This window comes from Oculina patagonica, chromosome 12, assembly GCF_052425735.1.
Source record: "Oculina patagonica isolate OP01 chromosome 12, crgOcupat, whole genome shotgun sequence".
NCBI lineage: Eukaryota > Metazoa > Cnidaria > Anthozoa > Scleractinia > Oculinidae > Oculina > Oculina patagonica.
The window spans coordinates 21917155-21940434 of NC_135769.1; the positions used below are offsets into that span (position 1 = coordinate 21917155).

Sequence of the window (23280 nt, forward strand, 5' to 3'; positions counted from 1 at the left end):
ATTATTATCATCACCCTCAAATACTTTCTCTGTGTCAATGATATTACATTTCCGTGTAGCCGTATCCCAGTAAATCAACATTTTTCTATTTAAATTAGGCAATAAAAATTGCAATGTATTCATGAACTCAATGTAAGAATTAAATCCAGTGAAATGAGTGAAAAACTTCTCTTCTCTCATTGGCGTTGTACATTTTGAGAGCAGATGAGATACGGAAAATTTATGTAAACAGGGAATTCTAAGACTATCATCTAATTTAATGCATATGTCATCTTCAAATGTCTGTGTCTTACGAGAAACAAGCTGATGGTCAGTCCCGCTTGAGCCCAAGATGTCACCTTCTCCTTCTGATGCTGTATCTGTTGCTTCCTCCTCCTCGGTCCTGCTTTCGTTCAGCTTTTCCAAAACAGATCTTTTCACAGGCTGGGCTTTCTCTTTAGTCCAAGCAAAAATCGATGGAACTGCATTCGCCTTAAGTCGTTTCTTAGCAGACTCTGGATTAATAAAATCATCCGATGTGAAGTGTTCGCTGCATATCTTTGTATGGCAGTTGACACTGAAATGTCGGGGATCTCTTTTCATTTTCGTGATCCAAAGGGATAATAAACTTTTCGAATGAAGCGGCAATCCATGAAACGACAGATCGTTTCGGTTCGCAGAGCTGTTTGTACACCCACCAGCGCAACAAAAGTGCGGCATAATAGCGGAGAAAGTTGAGTCAAAGTTACGAGCGCACGTGGTGAAACTTTGTTGTTGTACCCAATTCAGGTCACGTGACCCGCACGGGCGAGTTAGCCGAATTTGTCTATTGGAAAAAGATTGAGTTTTTCTTCCTTTTCATACGGAATTTATTTGGCATTAATTATTGAAAATTGAAAACCAATTTATTTGGATGAGGCAGATGTCCGAAAATATATTTAAAAACAAGGAAAACCGATTGAAGTGTACTTTGGTACTTCAATGTCCGGAGTAGTTCAGTGTTTGGTACTTCAATGTCCGGAGTAGTTCAGTGTTATCCCGAACATAAAGAGCAAACCAGCGATTCACTACAAGGTAATTTTTTATAACTCATCGCTACAGTAAACGTTTTCCCGATTTAGCTTACTATAAATAATCAAAAATTTGCAGATCAATTTATTGAATGACCTTTCGAGACATAAAGTGTTCCAAGACAAAATTTGGTGTTCCGGTATTCACTAAGTAGATATATAAACTAAACAAAGGACAACTGTCTTTTCTGATTCTTATGATATTTGCTGTGAAGATAATGAGAACTGTTCAATCTGGGCAGGTGAAGAAATGTAAAATGATTTGAACAATAGTAACTTGTAAAAAAGATAACGAATTTTATTGGAATTAATTCTAGAATACATATCTGTTGATATGTTGACGACCTTAAAAGTTGAATATCAATTTGTTTATTGAACTTTGGAGACATTAAGAGTTCCAAGACAAATATTTGTGTTCCGGTATATTCACTAAAGTAGATGTAGAAGCTAAACAAAGGACAACTATCTTTTCTGATCCTTGGGAAATTTGCATGCTCTGAAGATAACGAAAACTGTTCAAGCTGGGAAGGTAAAGAAATGTACAATGATTTGAACAATGGTTACTAAGGGCCGAATCGCACTAGCGGACAAGTTTTAAATGTCATGACATTTTTGACAAAAACAAAATTGTCGCGACAAGTCAGAGACATCTTGTAGAGAACAAAAGGTGAAATTATTAGTACAATAGCTTTGCACGTGCTTCCGGCATCCCTGTACATTTCTCAGCACGGCCGTCTTGGGCAAACATTTAATATGCAGTACCACGCGGTAAAAAAATTCTAAAAAAGTTCTAAAAAAATTTGCATTTAGAGCACGCGTGTTCTCATGCAGTGGAATAATGAGTCGTCTCAAGATAACGTTTTCTTTTCTCATTCTTATATTGGGCAAATACTTCGCTTATAAACATGCCTTGCCTATCGCGGAAAGATTTTGCGGCTGAATTATGATAGTGAGAGCCACATCACGGTGCATACTATCGCAAAAATTTTGGTGTGCGTGTTGTTATTAGGTCCAGTTTGGGCCAAACACAATAGCCAATCAACAACGTATTGTTATCTGGCATTACGAGGGCATGGGAATGCGACTTGTCATGAAATGTCCTGCCTCGAGGCAGGACTTCGGCCCCTTTGATGATTTGTCCGTTTTGACAAAATTTGCCCTTGTCCAACAAGTCGTACGCACTTGTTTTTGCAATTGTTTGACAAAATGTATCGCGCGTGCAACGCGGACCAATCATAAGACAGCTGCTTCTTTGTTTTCCTAAAATGTTGGACAAGTTGTAGGTCTCGAAAACGTAATCGCACTTGTGTTCTGCAACAAGTGACTCATTAATGATGAAATCTACCATTTGTTACAAAATTTGTCCGCTAGTGCGATTCGGCCCTAAGAGAAAAGATTGAGTCAATTTTCCTTCTACACCGAATTACTTTCGAATTAATTATTTAAAAGCAAAAAACAATTTCTTTGAAAGACGCAGATGTCCCAAAATATATTTAAACGTCAACACAAGGAAACAGATTCATAAATTGTTGAATTTTTCTTTGGTACTAGAAAGCTCGGAGTAGTTCAGAGTTAGCCCGACCATAAAGAGCTAACCAGTGATTCATTACAAGGTAACTTTTTAGAACTCTTCTCTACAGCAAACGTTATAACGTTTTCCCGGTTTCGCTTATGTGAATAATCAAAGAGTTGCAGATAAATTTATTTAATGACCTTTCTATCGTGACATAATGATGTTTCTGACGAATGAGCTTGCGAAGAAGGCTGAAACAACTATTTTGCCGGCACGGGATACAACACGGCCTGGGCTCCAGGCCGGTGCATTATGGGGGTTAGCCAGGGGTATATAAAGGGAGTATAACACGTGATAGTCATCTAGGTCTCTGAACCAACCCTGTTCAGTGCTCCGTTAATTTTGTTCACTCGGTTTTCTCTCGCTTGTGCCGTTGTGTTCGCTATGTCTATTGCCTACGACGAAGTTTCGGCTCTTATCAGCGCCAACAACCCGCAGTTGATAAATTCTTTCCAAGCATCTCCTGCAGGATAGCGTTGGCTAAATTAACCTGGCCACGAGGAAGCCGCGGATATAGAAATGGAGGAGTTAAAGAAGCTTTCATTCAGCGAGCCACTCAAGTTTTATCGTAAAGCTTATGAAGTCCAGTTCAAGCTCAATCTAAAACTAGCGGAACTAATCGTCGGCGCCAAGTCTGCCGCCCAAAAGTGTCAGCTCGTCAATATTGAAGCCGATCTGGACGAAAAGAAATACTCTAAGAAGCCCGGGCATTAGCGTGCTACCTGCTCAACGATGACCAAGCCGTCTGCCTTCGCTAGCTCCTAAAAGAGTTCAAGAGAAGGACAAACCAGGTGTAGTCCATTTCGATTTTAATATCGAAGCGATAGTTTATGATAGAAATTTGAATTTTGCTTTTCATCGTTTTGCTTTGAAATTGTTTTGCTTGAATGTTTCTTATACGCTCTATTATTCACATTGTGTTTCCGATTTTTCCTTTAGCCTACCGTGCGAAGAGGGCTTTTATATAATTGTGGATTGATTTCTGGCGTTCTTGAGAATCTTTACAATTCATTTTTAATGTCACCAGTCAAGGTTACAAGAGTCTCAGTCTTCCTCGAACTTCAACGCCTTCTGGCAAGGCTAACAATGCTTCGGTGCTTTGTTGCAAAGCTGTTAACGAACTCTTCCATGCAATCCTTACTGTAGAGATTTTTTGCGTGCATGATATTATCAACTGTTAAGCTTAAATTATGAACTTATATTCCGCTCGACAGATGTGTACTGTATGTGTCGAGTCGCTACTCGCATAATAATTTTCTTACATGTGCAGTATGCTAATTATTAACTAACACAGAGAAAACAATGTGTTATGTTGCATCTACATTCACGCGTAGCTCCGGCTACAAAGGTTTATTTTGGATCTTAGGCACGTGATTTCTCCCTTTTTGTAACTTGATGTGACGACTTGAACGTCGTCGTTCAGATCTTAAACAAAGGTTTTTCATTTATTCTTATTTGGTTTGTAATCAGGATATTGTCTCATCGATATTTTTCCCGCGCATCGCAATTTTCTTTCGTCCGCCTAGCTTTTTGGGTATGGTTTTTTCAGATTATTTCTTTTTTGCGTCCTTCCTTTTGGACGGTCTTCAGCCCCCTTTCATGTTTATTTTATTATAGTGCTTTACCTATTCTTAGGCCCTATGAAGGTACGGGCTTCCCTATAGCTATTTCCCTCGATAATGGGTTAAGTGGGGAAGCTGACCACCTTTCCGTCGAAATTAACAGTTTATTTGTGCACTCTGGCTTATTTAAGTCTGGCTTTGTTCCTTACCTAGACAAGTCTCAGTGGGAGCCTGCACAGACCTACGTAGTTACAAGATTTATTTTCTTGGTGATCTACATTGCCGTTTCTTGGGAATATCATTCCTGGTTTCACTACCCTGCAGTATGCCATTTCTGTTTTGACTTTCGGAGATACAATATCCTCTCCCTTTATGGGTAGTGTTTTGGGTGGCTTAGTCTAGAGTGCAGTAAGTTCCACTTGGAGGGTACTTTTAGGCTGTGTGCCTCGCCTCAGAAGCCTTTCATTGTTAGCTTGTTAGTTCTTAGGTCATCTGGTTTTCCTACAACCAGAATGTTGCAGTGCCTTCCTTTTTTCTTTACCGTGACGGCAGTAGGAAGGTCGATCCCTTGCCTTTTATTGGATTTTATTATTTCCTTGGGGTTTTGCATTTACTGTTGCCTTTATTGTTATTGTTATTTTACGCCATGGTTGCCTTATATTCGCCATATAGGTTAGCCTCTTGCGTGTAGTTTGCTTTTACTTTTATCGCGAATCAAGACTCATTTTCATTGTGTCTTTCTCTACATTACTCTAGATGTCCTTTTTATGCTATGTTTTGCTCTGCTTGGTTTTTCCTTTTATCTCCTCAGGTGTTTTTTGCTCAGCTTCTGGCGAAACCAGACCGTACTGGCAGATGTATTGGCCCTATCCAGGCTGGGTCCGGTGGACAGTCTGAAAACTACGGTCCCTTCTTCTAAGGCATGCAGTACTTCTTTTCAGTATCACCGTGCATGATGCAGGTGGAAGGAGTTCGCGGTCTGTAAGATTTGATAATATTTTTGTAGTGAGATAAAGTGATATTTTCTTCTATGAAAGTTTCATTGCCATTCAAGTGCTTAAAAGTTAGAACGCCCAGCTCCGTTAGGTAAAGTGCGTTGTTATTTCCGAGCTATCCAGCTCCGCTTGTCCTGTTTATTTGCACACATGGTACTTTGATTATCTTAATATTTCCCTCCACTCTAGAATACTCATTCTTAGCCCATTTTTTAGGGGAAGGTTCTTGCTACACCGTAGTTTCTGGAAGTCTGCTTTAGCCCAAGATATCAATGTAGATGACAGCATTGAGCAAACAACTTACGCCCAATACTTTGTCGTTCTATCGTGGGGGTTCGTGTCAGGCCGCCCCCCTAAATAAACTTATTTGTCCTATGGCTGTGTGCTTGTTTGTTGTGTAGTGGAGGCAAAATATGATGTTTCTGACGAATGAGCTTGCGAAGAAGGCTGAAACAACTATTTTGCCGGCACGGGATACAACACGGCCTGGGCTCCAGGCCGGTGCATTATGGGGGTTAGCCAGGGGTATATAAAGGGAGTATAACACGTGATAGTCATCTAGGTCTCTGAACCAACCCTGTTCAGTGCTCCGTTAATTTTTTGTTTTTAGTTTTTTCATATTTTCTTCCGCCTCGTTGCTGACTAGCCTTGATTTTACTTGATAAGCCTCCGTAGGACGGGCTACCAATCGTTGGACATGAGCCATGGTTCCTACCCAGATTTCCGGCCTCTTTTTGGCAGGTTTTTTCTGGCCTCCGTGCTATCAGTCTATTGCTCCTGTAGTTTTTTAGCCTACCTGGTACTAATTGTTTTGTACTTTTTGTTTTGTATGAGTAGGTTCTCCTTTGGGGTCCAAAGTTGTGGATTACTCAGCCCATCTGGCAGTTTACGCTAATTAGAGTTTGTTTATCTTGCAACTATATTTACCTTACTGGCTCTACAAGTTTGTATATAGGGGATTAAGGTCCAAAGAAGTGGCCCCTCAGACTAACTGGCAGTTGAACACTAAGCTTGTTTTCCTTGCACTTTATTTTCCTTACTGGCTCAATTATTTGTATTTAGGGGGTCTTAGTCTAATGTAGTGTACTCCCCAGTTCGTTTGCCTTGCAAGTTTGGCATGTCGCTTTTGTATGTGGGGTATTTTGGTCCAAAGTTGTGGACTCCCCAGCTTAACTGGCAGTTTGAGATGTAAAGCTTGTTTAGTTACCGTTTGGTCGTGCACTTACCAGTTTATGTAAACTTGAGAAATAGCTCCGCACTTTCATATTCATTTTTTCGTAAGTCATTCACAGTGTGATGTCATTCTACTTCAGTATACGTATGAGTTGTTACGTATCTGCTTTTGTTTATACTCGCTGTGTAGCCCTTGCAGCTGTTTATAGAGAATTAGGTTTGTAGCTACTGTAGTTTATTAACTGGTACTATATGTTTTTTCTGACGAATGAGCTCGCGAAGAAGGCTGAAATAACTATTTTGTCGGCAAGAGATAGAACTAGAATTGGGCTCCAGGCTGTGAGGTCACGGGTAATGACGTAGGACTATATAGGACAAAGGACATGTAGGACAAAGAGAACTGAAAGCTTTTTTAACATTTCGCTACATTTCGTAACTTATATTATGCGTAGTCCTTTCTTGATAGATTTTTAATTGTAAATAGTTGACTTATCATTTCATGTAAGTGTTACTCGATAATTCAGTTCCGTTCCAGTGCAAAAGAGTTTAAATTAACTATAGGAAGGGTATAGCACGTGGCTGTCAAGGCCTCAGAGCCAACTGCTTTCTTGGTCTGCAGTTTACGTTTATTTTTATTTCATTTTGTAAAGCCACGTAGGATTGGCTTGGAGCTTGAGCCTTGGTTCCTACCCAGGTTTCCTGGCATGCATTTTTTCCCCACTGGGGTTTTTTGTGCCAGGTTTTTCTGGCCTCCGTCTAACCGTATGCGTTTTGTAAGCGGTTGCTCAGCTCTGTACGCTTTAGGGCTTTTTCATTCGTTTTTCATTTTCTATGTTTTAACGGTACGACCACGTCGTTAGAACATGAGATTTGTAACACATCCTAGATTCTTGTCTTATCGGAGTTTTGGTTCTCCGGCCTAACTAGCTAAGCCTGTGTTTTAGAGTAGCTCCCTAGCCTAACTGGCACTAGGCCTGAGAGCTTACTGGGAAATGTAGTTCAAGGCGTGGGTTTTCGTCCACGTCGTTAAAACATATGAGATTTGTGACATATCCTAGATTCCTGTCTTATCGGAGTTGTGGTCCTCCAGCCTAACTGGCTCTTAGCTTGTGATTTAGAGTTGCTCCCTAGCCTAACTGGCAGCCTAACTGGCACTAAGCCTGAGAGCTTACTGGGAGATGCAGGTCTAGGCGTGGGTTTTCTTTTAAATTTCTTTTAAATTTCGCCTTACTGGCGTCCTATCGCGTTGTCCAGTTGATGTCGTAGCTACTATTTGTAATGTCAGTCATTAAATTAAGTTTAATATGGATAAGGATATTTTACTATAGATGTGTCCTGTAACTAGAGTTTTGAATGTGTTCTACTTGTATGTAAACATTGTAAAATAGTGTAAGAAAATGTATGGGATTTGGGTTGGTTCGTGTCAGGCCGCCCCCCTAAATAAACTTATTTGTCCTATAGCTGTGTGCTTGTTTGTTGTGTAGTGGAGGCAAAATACATGTAAAGTGTTCCAGGAAAAAAATTGGTGTTTCGGTGTTCACTTAATAGATATAGATAAGATATATATAGATATATATAAGCTGAACAAAGGACAAGTGTCTTTCTGCTCCTCGTGATAATTGCTTTGAAGATAATAAGAAGTGCTCAAGCTGAGCAGGTAAAGAAATGTACAATTATTTGAACAATAGTTTCTTGTAAAAAAGACTGAGTCAATTTCTTTTTCAAAAACAAATTTCATTGAAATTAATTTTGAAATACAACTGTTGATGTGTCTTTGACTTCAAAAATTGCAGATCAAAAGAAAAAAATGGCGTTCTAGTATTCACTACTGAAGTAGATATATAACCTGAAGAAAGGAGAAGTGTCTTTCCTGATCCTCGTGATGTTTGCATCATCTGAAGGTAATGAAAACTGTTCAAGCTGGGCAGGTAAAGAAATGTGAAATTATTTGAACAATAGTTTCTTGTAAAAAAGACTGAGTCAATTTCTTTTTCAAAAACAAATTTCATTGGAATTAATTTTGGAATACATCTGTTGATATGTCTTTGACTTCAAAAATTGCAGATCATTTTTTTTATTGAACTTTTGAGACTTAAGGTGTTCGAAAGGGAAAAAATGGCGTTCTAGTATTCACTACTGAAGTAGATATATCATCTGAAGAAGAGAGAAGTGTCTTTCCTTATCCTTGTGATGTTTGCATGCTCTGAAGATATAAATGAGACGTGCTCAAGCTGGGCAAGTAAAGAAATGTACAATGATTTGAGAAAATAGTTACCTGGAGAAAAAGATTAAGAAACTTTTGTTTTGAAAAACGAATTTCATTGGAATTAATTTTGGAATACATATGTTGATATGTTTTTAACTTTAAAAATTGCAGATCAATTTTTTTATTGAATTTTCGAGACTTAAGGTGTTCGAAGATAAAAAAGAATGGCGTTCTGGTAAAAGTAGACATATAATCTGAACATAGGAGTGTCTTTCCCGATCCTTGTGATGTTTGCATGCTCTGAAGATAACGAGAACTGCTCAAGCTAGGCAGGTAAAGAAATGTACAATGATTTGAACAATAGTTACCTGGAGAAAAAGATTGAGTAAATTTTCTTTTCAATGACCAATTTCTTTGGAATTAATTATTTACAAGTAAAATAAAGTTTCTATGGAAGACGCAGATGTCCGAAAATATATTTTAAAACAAGAAAATCGATTAAGTGGGAAGTTTTTCTTTGATAGTAAAAAGTTTGGAGTGGTTGTTATCAAGACCCTAAAGAGTAAACCAGCGATCCCTAACAAGGTAATTTTTTAGATCTCTCAGTAGGCTAATTTTCGATTTAGCTTAGTGTAAATAATCTTTTCCCATACGTGTAATAGTCTCCCTCGCATCTAAAGAGAAGACTTAGCTATCCTTGGCTCGCTTAAAACTAAAAACAGAATATAACATCAATGGCTTGCAAAATTGACAGTTTCTGCCCTTTTTAATGCTTTTTGCAAGTAATCAAGATGTGAGTTTTGAACAGAGTGGACGACGTCTCATATTAAACGTTCTCCTTTAAATTTGCAGAGATCTAGACAACTGCTTACATTTGCTACCACTATGATTACACATGTAAAACCTATCAACTCTTCTACCGATTCTCCAAAGGAAAATGATGATTCTGAAAAATTATCATTTTCTTCCAAATGGAGAGATTTTGCCTCAGTCACCACTCTTCACGGGCTAAGATATGTCGTTCAAGATGGGCTTTCCTTTTCTAGGCGAGCAATATGGTTTTTATTTCTTTGCATCGCTGCTACTGCCTATACTTATTATGGAACTATCAGTCTGCGAAAGTACGTGTCGAAGCCAGTAAAAACAGTAATTTCACAAGAAACGCCAACTGATGGCTTAAAGTTTCCCGCCGTGACAATCTGCAACTTAAACCTGTTTATGAAATCCAAGATAGATGTGGCTGACGATGACGAAAACTTTGAAAATATGGGATTAAACATAAGTGGGTGCAGTGAAACACGAGCAGTTCGTGGAAATCTCACTTGTGGCCAAGCACTGCTGTGTGCTTATGGGTGGTTTGGGGAAGCAGTGGTAAAAGGATGCAATAAAACAATACAACAAGACATAATTGATGCTTTAAACCGCTCATCAGATCGTCTGTTTAACGAGGCAGAATTTCTCACAAATTACGGTCATGATATGGCTGGCATGTTTGTTGTTTATTGCCGTTTCATGAAAGGCATTAAATGTTCTGATAAAGACTTTGTACCAAAGCTTACACCAGAGGGTATTTGTTTCACGTTCAATTCTGGTCGAAGAAAAACAGCACTTCATGAATTACTTGAAGGGCCCGATCTCGGGCTGAACATTTTGCTCGATGTCCAAACAAATGAAACCACTCTCGGTCAATTTTCCACTGGATTGAAGGTGATTGTGCACGATCAAAATACATTTGTCAACTGGCATTCTGGATTTAACATCCTTCCTGGGACTCAAGCGACGGTAGCAGTCAAGCTCAGGAAGGTATGTTGTAAGTAGAATGTAATGCAAGTGCTGATTACTAAAAGATACATAGACATGTATGACAAACGCGAAGTTACACGTTTTTATTCTCTTTCGACACGCGGAAACAAGTTACTTTTAGCCACACTGAATTTTAGACGAATTATCAAAACTTATAGCCGGGCGACGGTACAAGTAAAGCTACAGAAAGGCAAACAAATTCGTAAATCCCGTGCAAAATACACACCTGTACATTTCCTGTAGGCCAATGTGCAAATTCTAGTGCATACCCAGAAAATCATACGGTCTTGCTTGTAGCTTTAAGCTTTTACAACCCTCTGATATGGCTTTGAGTCACGATTGTTTTCCAAATCTTCTCCTTACTCTCATGACTTACAAAAATATACTTACTACAAAAACGCCTAGCCCGGAAAATTTGTATGAAAACAATCAGTCTGAAATAATTAAACGTAATAATTTTATTAGCGTCTTCGTTTCTACGACGAAAAGAGGTCCTTGGTGCGTGCACTAAGAATCGGGCTCTGGCTTCTTATGGGGGAGTTCGACTCCGGCTAAGGTTTTTTTTTTTTTATTTCTTCTTTTTTTTATTATTATTATTTTTTTGTGGGTTCGAATCCTGAGCCTTTCATTTTTATCGTTTTTCTTTTCAGATTAAGATAACACTGATTTCTACATAATACTCCCTCAACGGCTATTCAGGCTACAAACCTTTCATGGCCATTAGGGGCGCGCGGGCGGTGGGTTCGAATCCTCCTGCCGTTCGTTCTTCGTTTTTTTTTTAATGCCCTGAAATAAATGTCCAAAATGCGAATATCCAATAATTTGTCGATGATTTTTAAAATAGCCTGCGCTTCCCAACGCTCTATACCTCTTTACGAACCAGAAAGAGCCGCCATTTTCAAAGCGGAGTAGACCCTGGGAACGAGGGTGTCGCGGCCATGTCCGTTTCTAGGCAACAATAACAAATCACCGGTTAAAACCGGTTATCACTCCTTATTTATAACACCCCCCTCCCTCCCTAACCCAGAGCTTCGCGAGGCCCTGCTATTCACGTATTACTAGGTAAACTAAATATCAGTAGAAAAAGGTTTCTTCAATTCTCTCAAACCTAGCACGAGGACTTCTGTACCATTCATAAATATTACAAAACAAAGAATTAGACTATGAAATAGAGCGGTTTTCACTTGAGTGTCGAAAGTAAATTGCGTTTGCTTTGGTTTTGTATTTCAACGCTCAGTGATTGGCTTAAAAATCTCGCGCCACTTTCTCAGCCAATCAGAACTAAAACCAAAACCAATCGTGACTCGCTTGCGCACGTTTTTCCGCGCTTCGTGCCGGCTACATGTATTTTCTTCGAGTTTTGATTGGTTCACTAGATTGTCTGTGTCCTTTGTAATTGGCCAGAGTCATTGCTTTGGTTTTGGTTTTACGACACTCAATGAAAACCGCTCTAAGGGGTGTTCGAACTCATTACCCTAAAGTTAATAATAACAAAAATCCTCTTTATTCCTTTCAAATCTAGCACATAAGACTTCCAGCACCATTCAAAACAGACTGCCGACAAGAAAAATTGCCAGGAATTGGAACCTACACAAAGGACGGCTGCATTTACCAATGTATCGCAAATACGACCGTAGCTCAATGTGGATGCCGTTCCACTGGACTGCGAGGTTAGATTGTTTTCTTCCTTCTCAGTATGTTTATTGGAAGTACGCTTGAAGTTGTTCGTTTAGTTTACATAATTTAAGTATTTATCAACCTTGTATGACTTTCGCTTCCAAGTCGTTTTTACTACGTTTTTTTCTACTGGATATTTTGTACTCCTAACTCGAAGGAAATCTCTGCACTGAAAAAAATGACACCACGCGTAGAAGCATATGAGAAGGCTGACTCGCTTTTTATTCCTTAAAAAGGAATAAAAATAAACAATAAATGACTTGTTGACGTTTCAGTAAATCTAGCACGCTAGCTATTCAATCCTAAGAGAGAATCGTAGGCGCGTCTTTTTCACGGTATAAAACCAACTTAACAACTACAAATGGAGGGCCACTTTTGGAGACGGTGTATCTGGTGGCTCGTTTGAATCAGCAGTGGAAGTAAAGATGTCGTCTGTATGAAGCCACCAAATTTATCTGATGTCAAAAGTGGCTCTGTATTTCGTATACCAAGTTTAGCTTTTTTTCCACTTATAGATCCAGAGAAGGTACCTCTGTGCTCTTTCCAAGATCAAGGATGTGTCGAGAAATCGCAAAGTAAGATATTTTTAATAAGTTACGGAAAGGACAGTTTAAGGAAATCAGAAAAAATAATAACAATACAGTTGAACCGCCGGTAACTCGAACTCTGAAGGGAAACGAAAAACAGTTCGAGTTAGCAGGGTTTTCGAGTTAACCGAGTAAAAATGACTGAAAAGTGGGTCCAAGGGAAATAGAAATTAGTTCGAGTAAGCGGGATTGTTCGAGTTACCCGAGGTCTAGTACTGTATTTATTTTGTAGTTTTTTCCTTAAGTTCATGAATGCTACTTGAAGGGGAAGGTGTTAACGCACTTTTCAACTTGTGGAACTTAAAACGTCATCAGGCAAATTTAATCGCGCACTCTGAATATAGGGCTCATGATCTCATTAACTGGTCGGTAAAAGTCCGAGGGAGATGACGCTGAGTTACTCTCCCAGCAGTAATGGTCATCAACCAACTAACCTACCAACCAACCAACCAACCTACCGACCAACCAACCGACTAACTAACCAACCGAACGGCCAACCAACCAACCAGCCAACCGACCTACCAACCAACCAACCGGCCAACCGGCCAACCAGCCAACCAACGAACCGGCCAACCGGCCAACCTACCTACCTACGTACCAACCAACCAACCAACCGACTAACCAACAAAACAACCAACCAACCAACAAACTAACCAACCCACCTACCAACCAACCAACCAACCAACTAACCCACCTACCAACCCACCAACCAACCAACCAACCAACCAACCAGCCAAACACCCAACCAACCAACCAACCAACCAACCAACCAACCAACCAGGCAAACAACCGTCCAACCAACCCACCTACAGCACTTATTAACCAACCAACTAACCTACCAACCAATCGATCCATCAATCAATCAACCAATTGATCGATCGATCAATCAATCAATCAATCACATTTCAATTGAATGTTTACAATAATAGGCCCTTAGTAGACCTGTTCACATTGTACAGAATCAGACATGCTGGGCCACAAGGTACGCTGAGTGAAATCCGGAACAAAGGAAATTTTGACTGGAGTTACTTTGTTTGGATGTCGCACTGCGTGGCCTGCGTTCCAGTATGGCTAATTTTGTGCATGTGACACTTCTCACAGCTCGTGCTTAGGGATCTTTTCTTTAAAAATCTGTTTCGTATCTTGCGTTATTTTGCCTCGATAAGCCGACTATTGACGTTGCATAATGTCATGTTTCACTTTTTAGAGGATGTCAACTTGAAAGCGTGCTCCTGCAGCAACGCATGCTCAGAACTGGAATATGAATCACGTGTTTCCTATTCCAAATTTCCGAGTGACTCTATAATTGAAATTTTGCATCATTTCTATGGGAAATTGGAGAGTGACAATTACATGAAGTAAGTTGTTTAAAAAAAAAGATTCGCGTAAAGGCTATCTTATGTTAATTTTTCAGAGTTACTGTGACGCAATATTGCTATAATTTAAGGTGGGCGGGAGGGTGTGTCTTGCACAATCCCTTCTAGTTTTTACCGCCTGTTTGCAAACTTAAATATTTATAAATTGTGTAATGGTTGGCAAAAAACAATGATGACTAAACAAATGAGTCCAGTTACACCTTGCAATAAAATTAAAACGAAAAAATTAAAATGAAAAAAGCTAAATAGGATTAATTAGCTTAATCATCATAGTTGGTAGCATTTACAGGAAACTCACAAGTTGACATCTGTGCACCTATTAACTGTGATAGAAGAATTTCAAACATATCGCGAATTTCAAACATATCGTTTTAATGCCTCAAGTTTTTTTTACTTTTCGGTTTTGCTTTTTTCACATTTTTTGCGTTATTATGGAAAACAAATAATGCCAATGGGAATAACTTTTGACATTAAATTAAAATTTTCTTTAAAACTGTGATAGTACGTGTAGTTTTGCACTACTCTCTTCACTGATGACCGTTTTAATTTATATAGAGAGAACTACGTTTTTCTTCAAGTTGGATTTCAACATTTGGCTTACGAACAGCGCGAAGATGTTTCTACTTATGGAGCAGAGAGCCTCTTAGGTAAGTCAAATGGAACACGTGGCTTGATGAGTGCCGACTGCAAAGCCTCATAGCAACAAGACGTTAAAATGGCTATAAAACATTGTGTTTTGTGGCCTTGTTCAGTACACCCCCTCTAAACACAAGTCCTACTTGGTAAATATCATTTTTTAATTGTTAAGAATCTTCTTAAGGCAGACACAGGATGACGATATTGAGGGCTTTGAATACTTAAATGTGTATCACGTGGTCTGTTTATCTGTACCATCCACATGGCGTTTCACATTTCAATTCAAACTTAATACTCTTTTTGATATAAGTACTATTATCAAGTGGTAAAGGAACTTTTGAAACTTACTTGTCTCTGTGTCTCGTTTTAGGTGAGTGGGGTGGAAACATGGGCTTGTTCCTCGGATGCAGTTTACTGACGCTCTGTGAGTTCATCCACTTTCTGGTGGAAGTTGTAATGGCCAGAATAAGAAAACGTTCCGTTCAAACAACACCAAATCCCAACAGCAACTCTTAAACATCATTCTTGATGTCAACATGCAGATTCTCTTAACGAGCCTCCATATATTCATGCAATACTAGTTGAGAAAGAAATGATCAACACATGTATAGATACTCTTATGACAAGAACAATTTTTGCTTGATCTTTAACAAGCTTATTTGCAACACCTACTTTAATAAAGAAACATTGACTCTGTGAAAAGCATTAGCCATGAAAGACAAGACCGAAAGGAGCTCTGGGTAGACAGCATTGGTAAGCTGAGTTATATTTCGGTCATCAATAATCGAGATATTTTTCACTTTTGGGACCTTAAGAGCATGATTTAGGCAACCTGGCTTATTGAAATGTTTATTCTGTCACAGACGACAAGAAATTCCCAGTTAACATTTCGATCGTACATGCATTGTTCATGACATATGCTTTTCATGGGTCAACGTTTTTTCAATGTGTATAATTACATTAGTATAGTTAATGATATAACAGTTTAAAAATATTACTATATTCTACGTTATTTAAATATGTATAGTATCAAACAAGGTCTTATAATTACCTTATTACATCAAATTTTCGCGACACGTTAATTTCGCGATTTTGAGGTGCACATATTTCGCGACACTTAAACTTCGAGATTTTGCGAAAATTTCATATTTTGAATCAATTTAAATTCGCGTTTTTGAGTGAGACACAATTTACAATTTCCTGGCAATATATTTTGACATGCTTTTGAATTATATTAACAGACTTCACCGAAGGAACATAAATTAACAAAAACGCAGGGGGGGGGGGGGGGGGGGGGCTAATCTCGGCAATAGCAAGAACAGGGCAGTTCTCACAATGTCTGCAAGTGCGTCAATTGACGACAACATCCATTTACATTGATAACTGACATACGCGAGTCACTTAATATTCGCGTCAGGTTATGTTCGCGCCACTTTAATTTTGCCATTTAATTTTTTTAGAATCGGGCAATTCGCGAAACTAGGGTGTGGCGAAAATTTCGTGTAATAAGGTACTAAATGGCTACTAATGAGGTGCAATATAAGTGTCAAAAGGAACTAAAAAGTAGTTGTGCATAGGTTGTTCTCGATGGTCCTTCTACGTGTTTTTAAAAAGGCTGTGGTAATTTTGTGGCTGGGACTAAACTTTTACTTCCCGCCGTTTTCCTTAGAGAACACCCACTTTTTTGTCAACGCTAATTCCCATCACCTGAGTTCCGACGCCTTTTCTAACGATGGCGTGGCTGAGTTAGTTTTATATTACTCCAGCGTTTACCTAAGGTGTATTCACATGGATGGCACAAAAATTGTAAACATTCCAGTAAAATTAAACACAATATAATGCAATTTTACTATCACGTCAATAAAAATAGTTCATGGAACCTGATGCTAGTCATAAGTACGTCTTTCATGGCAGTTCTGTTCTCAGAAACGCTATTGTGTAATAAAGCAGCTTAATTCAACAAACTCTAGGACATTATGGCTTTGTTACCTTTAGCACATTATAACGATTCATGGCTAAGAGTGCTGGTGTACACGTGTAACGCTAAGTTCTCTTGCAGTACAGCTCTATCTACTGCTACGCCAGTAGACATAACTCTAGCTCAGTATAAAAGCTGATTCAAACTGTTCAGAGCTTACTTTGCTGTTCTATTGTACAGCGTAATTAGCACTTGTTTATTATCGTGGTTAAACTTTTCCATCCTCCCCTCCCTTTGGAGACGGAGTTGGGATTGTATAATGCTATGTAATAAACTAGGGTCACTCCTGTGTGGTGCGGATGGCCAAAGCTTGTTAACTGCGTTGCCTTGAAATATCGCCCAGTAACCAATATTATTACCATACAGCACGTGCTGTCTTAACGCAGTGCTAGGGAGATAAGACAAATAAGTGAGGTCATTCGTCGCGCACCCATTGGAAGTCGCACAGGCTAACCTAACGCAAGGCAGTACTCTCCATAAACGCAAACTTAAGTCGTTGCTTGTTTCACAAGTAGCTAGGGTGTTAATAAAACGTTTTTTGGAAAGGAACAGTGACATTAAGGTGTCACGGAATGAAAATTGGCATTTTCGTTCCAAGTGAAATTGTGTGAAAACCATCAACGGTAACCCCAATAAAGTTTATATTTTCTGAAAGCTTATTGAATAAAGATTATAGCTTTGGATTTTGTTTTGATCATATAGACCATAATAAGCAACGTCAGCATTTTGTTTGCAATTATGATGTTGCGCAACATTTGGTTTATTTGAGAACACATTTACGTGAGAGCCTAAACTTTTATGTGAAATTTGATGTACATATATATTGGTCTAAAAAGCGGTGTCTCAGATGTTTCCGTGATACCTTAACAGAGCAAAATGTCAGCGTAAAAGTGATTGAATACATTTGCTCAAAAGAATTCCTACAATCCCCAAGAAGACGATCATGACGTTATTACCACAAAAGCAATTTCGAAATCTATGAATTATGTCAGTAATGGGTCATTATAAACACAAATAAAAAGAATTCTGGTTGTAATGTGAAACCCGATATGATGGCAAACCTCTTCTATAATGTAGTCTCCGATAAAACGAACGAAAAATGTATGTATCCTGTATGTATGAAGTTACGACCCACTTACCCAGTCCCTTGTCTTGGCACATCGTTATATCGGGGCTCTCCAGAAGTCGGTAACGATAAACCATGAGTGCAGATACTTGTCTTTAAAGGCGCAGTTTCACCCTCAATGCATCGCGCGCCCCCGTGCCTCTCTAATTGATTTCACTGAGTTGAAAATTATCGATACGAAGATTCGTTGAGAAATCTGTTTCAATCCTCGGTTATTTACCTATTCTGCATTGTCAAAATTGTATATAGAAGTGGCTCTGTTAGTGAAGTTTATCTTTTTATTGTTTTTTTTTCGGCTCGTGTTCCCGATTAGGTGCTCATTTCGATCGTTTAGACTAGCACGTAGTTGTGTATACAAGAATCCACCGTTTCTCCACGGGCATGGCCGTGAAACTTTCGACGTTTCGACCAGGGGAGGCACTAGCCGAAACTTTTTCTTCCTGAGCAAATTCTTGGCGAATAAGCAAGACCGATGTGGCGAGCGAACCAGCTTTGTGTACATACGTCGCATAAGAACACACTAAAAGGACTGTAGTCAGGCTGGTCGCCGACTGGGCAGAATAATACAAAGGGAATACAAAAGATTTTTCTGCCCAATCAGGTGGCAGTTTTCAGAGAGCTTTTTGAACTGATCTGGTAAGACTCTTGCCCCAGGGGCACCTTTCAGTCAATACAACTTTTATTTGCCGATTTCCACCCGCAGTTTCGCGCAATTATTTACCCGCACTTTCGCTTTTCCCTCGCCCCAATAACTGTCCTTGGGTCTCCGAGGATGAAGCGATTCTAGTCGGGGGAATAAGTGCCGGTTTTGGGAAATCTTCGTTGAAGCACTCGAAACGTTTCCGAATTATTTCATCCAATCAAAAACTAGCACGTGCGTTCAAAGGCACTCCGAAAGCAATCTCGTGTACAAAATCGTGATGTTGCTTAGCAACTTCTGGGACGAAAACTGCGAGCTCTGCAGTCACCTCTCGGAGAAGTGAGTCGCTATCAAGTGGCACTTGTTCTCCCGACTGGATTCAGTGGAATTCATTGGAACTTTGAAATTTGTTTTCGAAGGTTGGTGTTGTTAGAACTGACTCCTTTTTAAAAGATCTTTGAGACAGTAACATGTAAGTTTGCAATAATTGATGTAAATAATTTTGGTACATGATGTTCATACCCGACGTACTGGCGGATTCCGTCTTAAAACTAAAAGCGAGATTGATGGTTTACCACCCATACCACATCCTCAAAATGTAATTTACCTAGGTTACGATGGGGAAATAACGCATAAATTCAATATAAAAATTATCGAAGTCCCTTAAATTTCCATTCAAACTCTTTATTTTGCGACACGTTTCCCCCATTTTCAAAATAGCGGATTTTACACGAAAATGTCTATTCCAGCTACAACACTTATCTGAAATTTAAAATATAATTATTTGTTTTTTGGTTCTTATGTGTGGCCTTTTAAAAAGGCATTGACGTGTACTGTGTTGATGACTTTTGAGCTGTTTATATCAGAGTCTGAACAAGCAGGAAAAAGCTTACCTCCTGCTTATCTTTAATTAAACATATCTTCTTTGTTTATTACTTGTTTATCGGGGGTTGAAGCGGAATAATGAATATTGAATACTGGCTTAAAATTGTAAAGGAATATTGAATATTGGCTGAAAATTGTAAGGAATATTGAATATTCAGTTTTTTAATCAAGAATATTGGATACTTGCAAAGAGAAAATAAGTTCTCCTCACCCTCTCTGTCTCCAAATGAGAATCGCAGGTGTTCTATATTTTCGATATTTAGCAGGCGCTCTGCCTCATGTTAAGCTTGCAAAATTTGCCACGCGGACTACTCCCCAAGGGAGATATTTTCTTGTGACGTAACTTTCAAAGCACATGTTTCAGTTGACCGCTTTAAATTTCGACGCTTTGGTTACGGTCTAAGAACTGTTCGGATTTGTAAAGATGGGAAAGCACAGGAAAGACAGGTAAGTAAAGGTAAGTAAAGCTTTTAAACTATTTTTAACTTGAACAGATTTCCAAACCATAAGCTTACAACAACGACGACAACAACAATAAAAATCGAGAGTTCTTTTCTAATCGATTTCTAAGTGTAGTGTTTGAAATCCAAGTAGATCCATGCATCTTCGCCATTTGACCGCTAATAAACTCATCCGAAACTCATGTTGACTTCAGTCTGCCAGCGAAACCAAATAACGCTACAGACAAGAAGTCACAGTGAAAGGTGAAAAGGATAACATCCTTTTTTTCTGCAATTGAATGAACAATGATAGTTCACAAGCCTCAAAGTCGATCCCAAAGTAGACTTGAATCGAACTTGAAACCTTTTGGTCCTTCAACTCTGCCAACTAACGAATCTAAACATTTTTATCCGTTTGTTAGCTTACATTGAAGCTCCCAGATTCTACGTTGGAAAACAGAACAACACGAAAAAAATGTTTTAACCCGGTGTTTTAAATTGGCCTTATCGCGGTTTTCTACGCCATCTTGACAGGTAGGCGATGCAGTTAGATTTATTATTATTTATTATAGGAAATTAACGCTTCATGAAATTAACGCGAATTTCAAAAATTCGCGTTAATTTAAGTCGCGTTAATTTTTGTTAACGTTAATTTCCGCGCCGTTTCCATTATTTTGGTCCCAATTTCTCGATACAGTCCAGCCGTTCTTGACTCCTAGGAAAAGGCATTATTTCATCAAGTTAGAAATCTGCCGGTATCACTGAAACTATGAAGAATGCTGGAGATGGTCAGATTCTTTCGCTTAACCCTTACGTTTAGGATTCTATGTCTAGTGTTGAGATAAATTTGTTCCTGTTGTCTCAACAAGTTTTTTTCTTTGTGTTCGTCGCGTTAATTTCCTTCATTTTAAAATGTTATCCCCTCTTTCGCGTTAATTTCCTTTCTAGGGAAGTAATTTTTCCTTCAATTCGCGTTAATTTAAGTCGCGTTAATTTCAAATACCTTAATTAACACAAGCGTTAATTTCCTATAATAAGGTATAGTGTGTGTATGGAAATCCGACGGCAACATTTTTTTCAAAAATTGAATTCTGGACAACTTATGAATTGTAAAGTTAAAATGCTAGGCAAAAGTTTTTATTCACCAAGTTTGAAAGATGTAGCTTGGCTAGAAAGCGTTTAGTTACGTTTTTAATTTTCCATCCAGTTGTCTATATTTTCCCGTAAATTGACGCGGTTCGCGGGAAAAAAATTATAGCCAAAGAGTAATCGAGAAATGCGAGGAATGTCTTAAAAAAGGAACAGAGGGCAGCTGTGTTTACAAGTGCGAACAATGTTTCCGAAACAAATGTTTATGCGAAGAATGTAAAACCAAAGGGCACAAAGAATGTAACTGATCCTTTAATTGCCCAAAAAGTATATCAATTTTCCCCAAAAAGTAAAAACAGACCTGTATAAAACGTTGAAAATAAATTTTATTTCCCGACAGTTTTGAAACAATAACATTTGTACTTCTTTTCATTTGTTTGTGGGGGACAACCAGCGGCGCAAGCCCCTGTTTGAGAAATTTTCAAAAAACGACCTGCCGATGAAGTCTACGTTTGCCTTTAAGGCAACTCAGACAGTTTAGTAACTACGAACCTACTACGATGACTCTGAAAGGTAAAACATTTGCTAGTTTCAAGATACAGAAGTGGGTTTTCTATTTTCATCCTCTCTTGATTTTGTAATTGAAGTTGCAAGTGTTATACTCTCTTCAATGTGCATTGCATGCAATTGGTTTGCTGAGACAGTGTAGGAAGTAAATAATTCGTGATATTCGTAAATCACAAATAGCTCTTGCAGAACGCTGGAAATAGCATTTCCAAGCCTCTAGATTTCAAAATTTTCTTTCCCCCAGACCCCCCTAGCCCGCCCCCTAGCGGCTCGCGTCTTCGGCGCTCGCGTGCCCCCCCCCCCCCCCCCCCACTTATTTTACCCTTGCTACGGCACTGGTCGCAACCGAGTAACACTGGATATTCCTTGTGATGAAGACAAGGAGAATGAGGACAATATTCCAATCGAAAGAAAGATTACCGACAACTGTCATATTCAGATTGTCGAAATTCGCCGTATTCAGGGTTATGAGGGTCTGCAAAAATGAAAAACTGTACCCAATTTCGCAGCAAGAAGTTTTAAGAATTGATCGGATACTCAAAGGAGGCGTAGACAGTGACATTGACTCCGAGGATGAGGCTTCAGATGCCTCAGACGACGAACAGCCGGGAGGACCATCCAGGGTTCCTTGTCGTACACGAACAGGGAGAACAACAACCCGTATTAGATTTAATACGGTAATGTCGAACTTTTTTGAAAAATCACAAAGCTGATCTAACAGCTACAGCTGAAAATAGATAACGCATAAAGCGGTGCTCAATGTAAAATGTGTCATGATATAGGAATAATACTCAGATTGGTAACAGAATGCTTAATTATGTGGCCCGTTGACGTACTTGTGGGCACTTGTACCGTTCCTGTTATTCCTGAAGGCAAACACTACATTTATCCGTTTTATCCGTTGTTCACTTATTGGTTTAGAAGTAACTCTTGATAGGCAAGTCGTTATGGTTACGTACAGTTGTTGTCTTTGTACATGCTTCAAAAGACTATGCTTCGCTTAAAGCGGGTGTGATATTATGTATTTCTGTTAGGTGCACTAATTTCGACTTGATTGCACGAGCGATGATGTTAAGGAGATAAACGCGTTTTCGAACAAGTTTGTACAATGGCCTACAAAAGAACTTGTTATAAACATCGTGCAACACTTCATTGTTTTCCAGATTATATAGACTCATTGGTTGGACCGCATTATCGTCATTGTTTGTTAAATAAAGCTTTTCACTGAAACATGTTGCTTGGCTTATTTTTTTTGGGTGGTACTATTTTGCTAGTCAGCAAATAAAGAAGCCACATGCGTCTTACACTTTAATCAAGGCCATTGAAGGTGTAACTAGAGGGCACCGTTAAAAAAGTATGTAATAAGTGATGAACTAACACCTTCCAGAAGGATAGCAGCAGAACAATGTCCAGTGTCCTGTGCACAACTTGTGAATTGGAATAGAATATTTGACCGCTCTCGTTTTGTGGGTCTGACAATTGTATACCTGGGAACATCTACCTATTTAAAGGAATAATGAATATTGATCTAAAAATAGGCAAGGAATAATGAATACTTGTGAAAAATGGGCGGGGAATAATCAATATTTAAAGTGAAAATATTCCGCTTCAACCCCCGATTGTTTATATAAGTTTAAAAGCACACAATCCAAACAATTTATCTTGTTTTTATTCCATGCAATCTCCCGTCTCGATAAAACAAATGTCACATTTAGTGAGTCACATATTGCTTACCCACTACATTATCATTTAATAAGAATGACGGATGTATGAGGTCTTTATTTTGGTTTCCCTGCACCCGCAATGTTTTTCTAACTGCATTTATTTCAAGATAAGGGTGTTAAGGAAACGAAAACCAACCAAATCATTTTATCTTAGTCTTACAGCACAATAGTCTTACAGAAAAAATAAAACATCA

At 38.8% G+C, this 23280-nt stretch overlaps 1 protein-coding gene across 3 annotated transcripts; it reads left to right on the plus strand.

The window, feature by feature from the left end:
• Positions 1-972: 972 nt before the first annotated feature.
• On the plus strand, positions 973-15825 carry LOC144633675 (acid-sensing ion channel 2-like). Of its 3 annotated transcripts, none has more exons than XM_078492526.1 (7): positions 973-1053; positions 9411-10361; positions 11884-12031; positions 12554-12613; positions 13833-13983; positions 14557-14648; positions 15008-15825. In XM_078492526.1, the coding sequence occupies exons 2-7, from the start codon at positions 9444-9446 to the stop codon at positions 15151-15153; spliced, it is 1515 nt and encodes a 504-aa protein (XP_078348652.1). In that variant the 5' UTR covers positions 973-1053; positions 9411-9443; the 3' UTR covers positions 15154-15825. The 3 variants fall into 3 exon arrangements, with proteins under 3 accessions (XP_078348652.1, XP_078348654.1, XP_078348653.1); XM_078492527.1 differs by lacking the exon at positions 973-1053 and adding an exon at positions 9060-9143; XM_078492528.1 differs by lacking the exon at positions 13833-13983 and having other exon boundaries at positions 15008-15145.
• The last annotated feature ends 7455 nt before the right edge of the window (positions 15826-23280 follow it).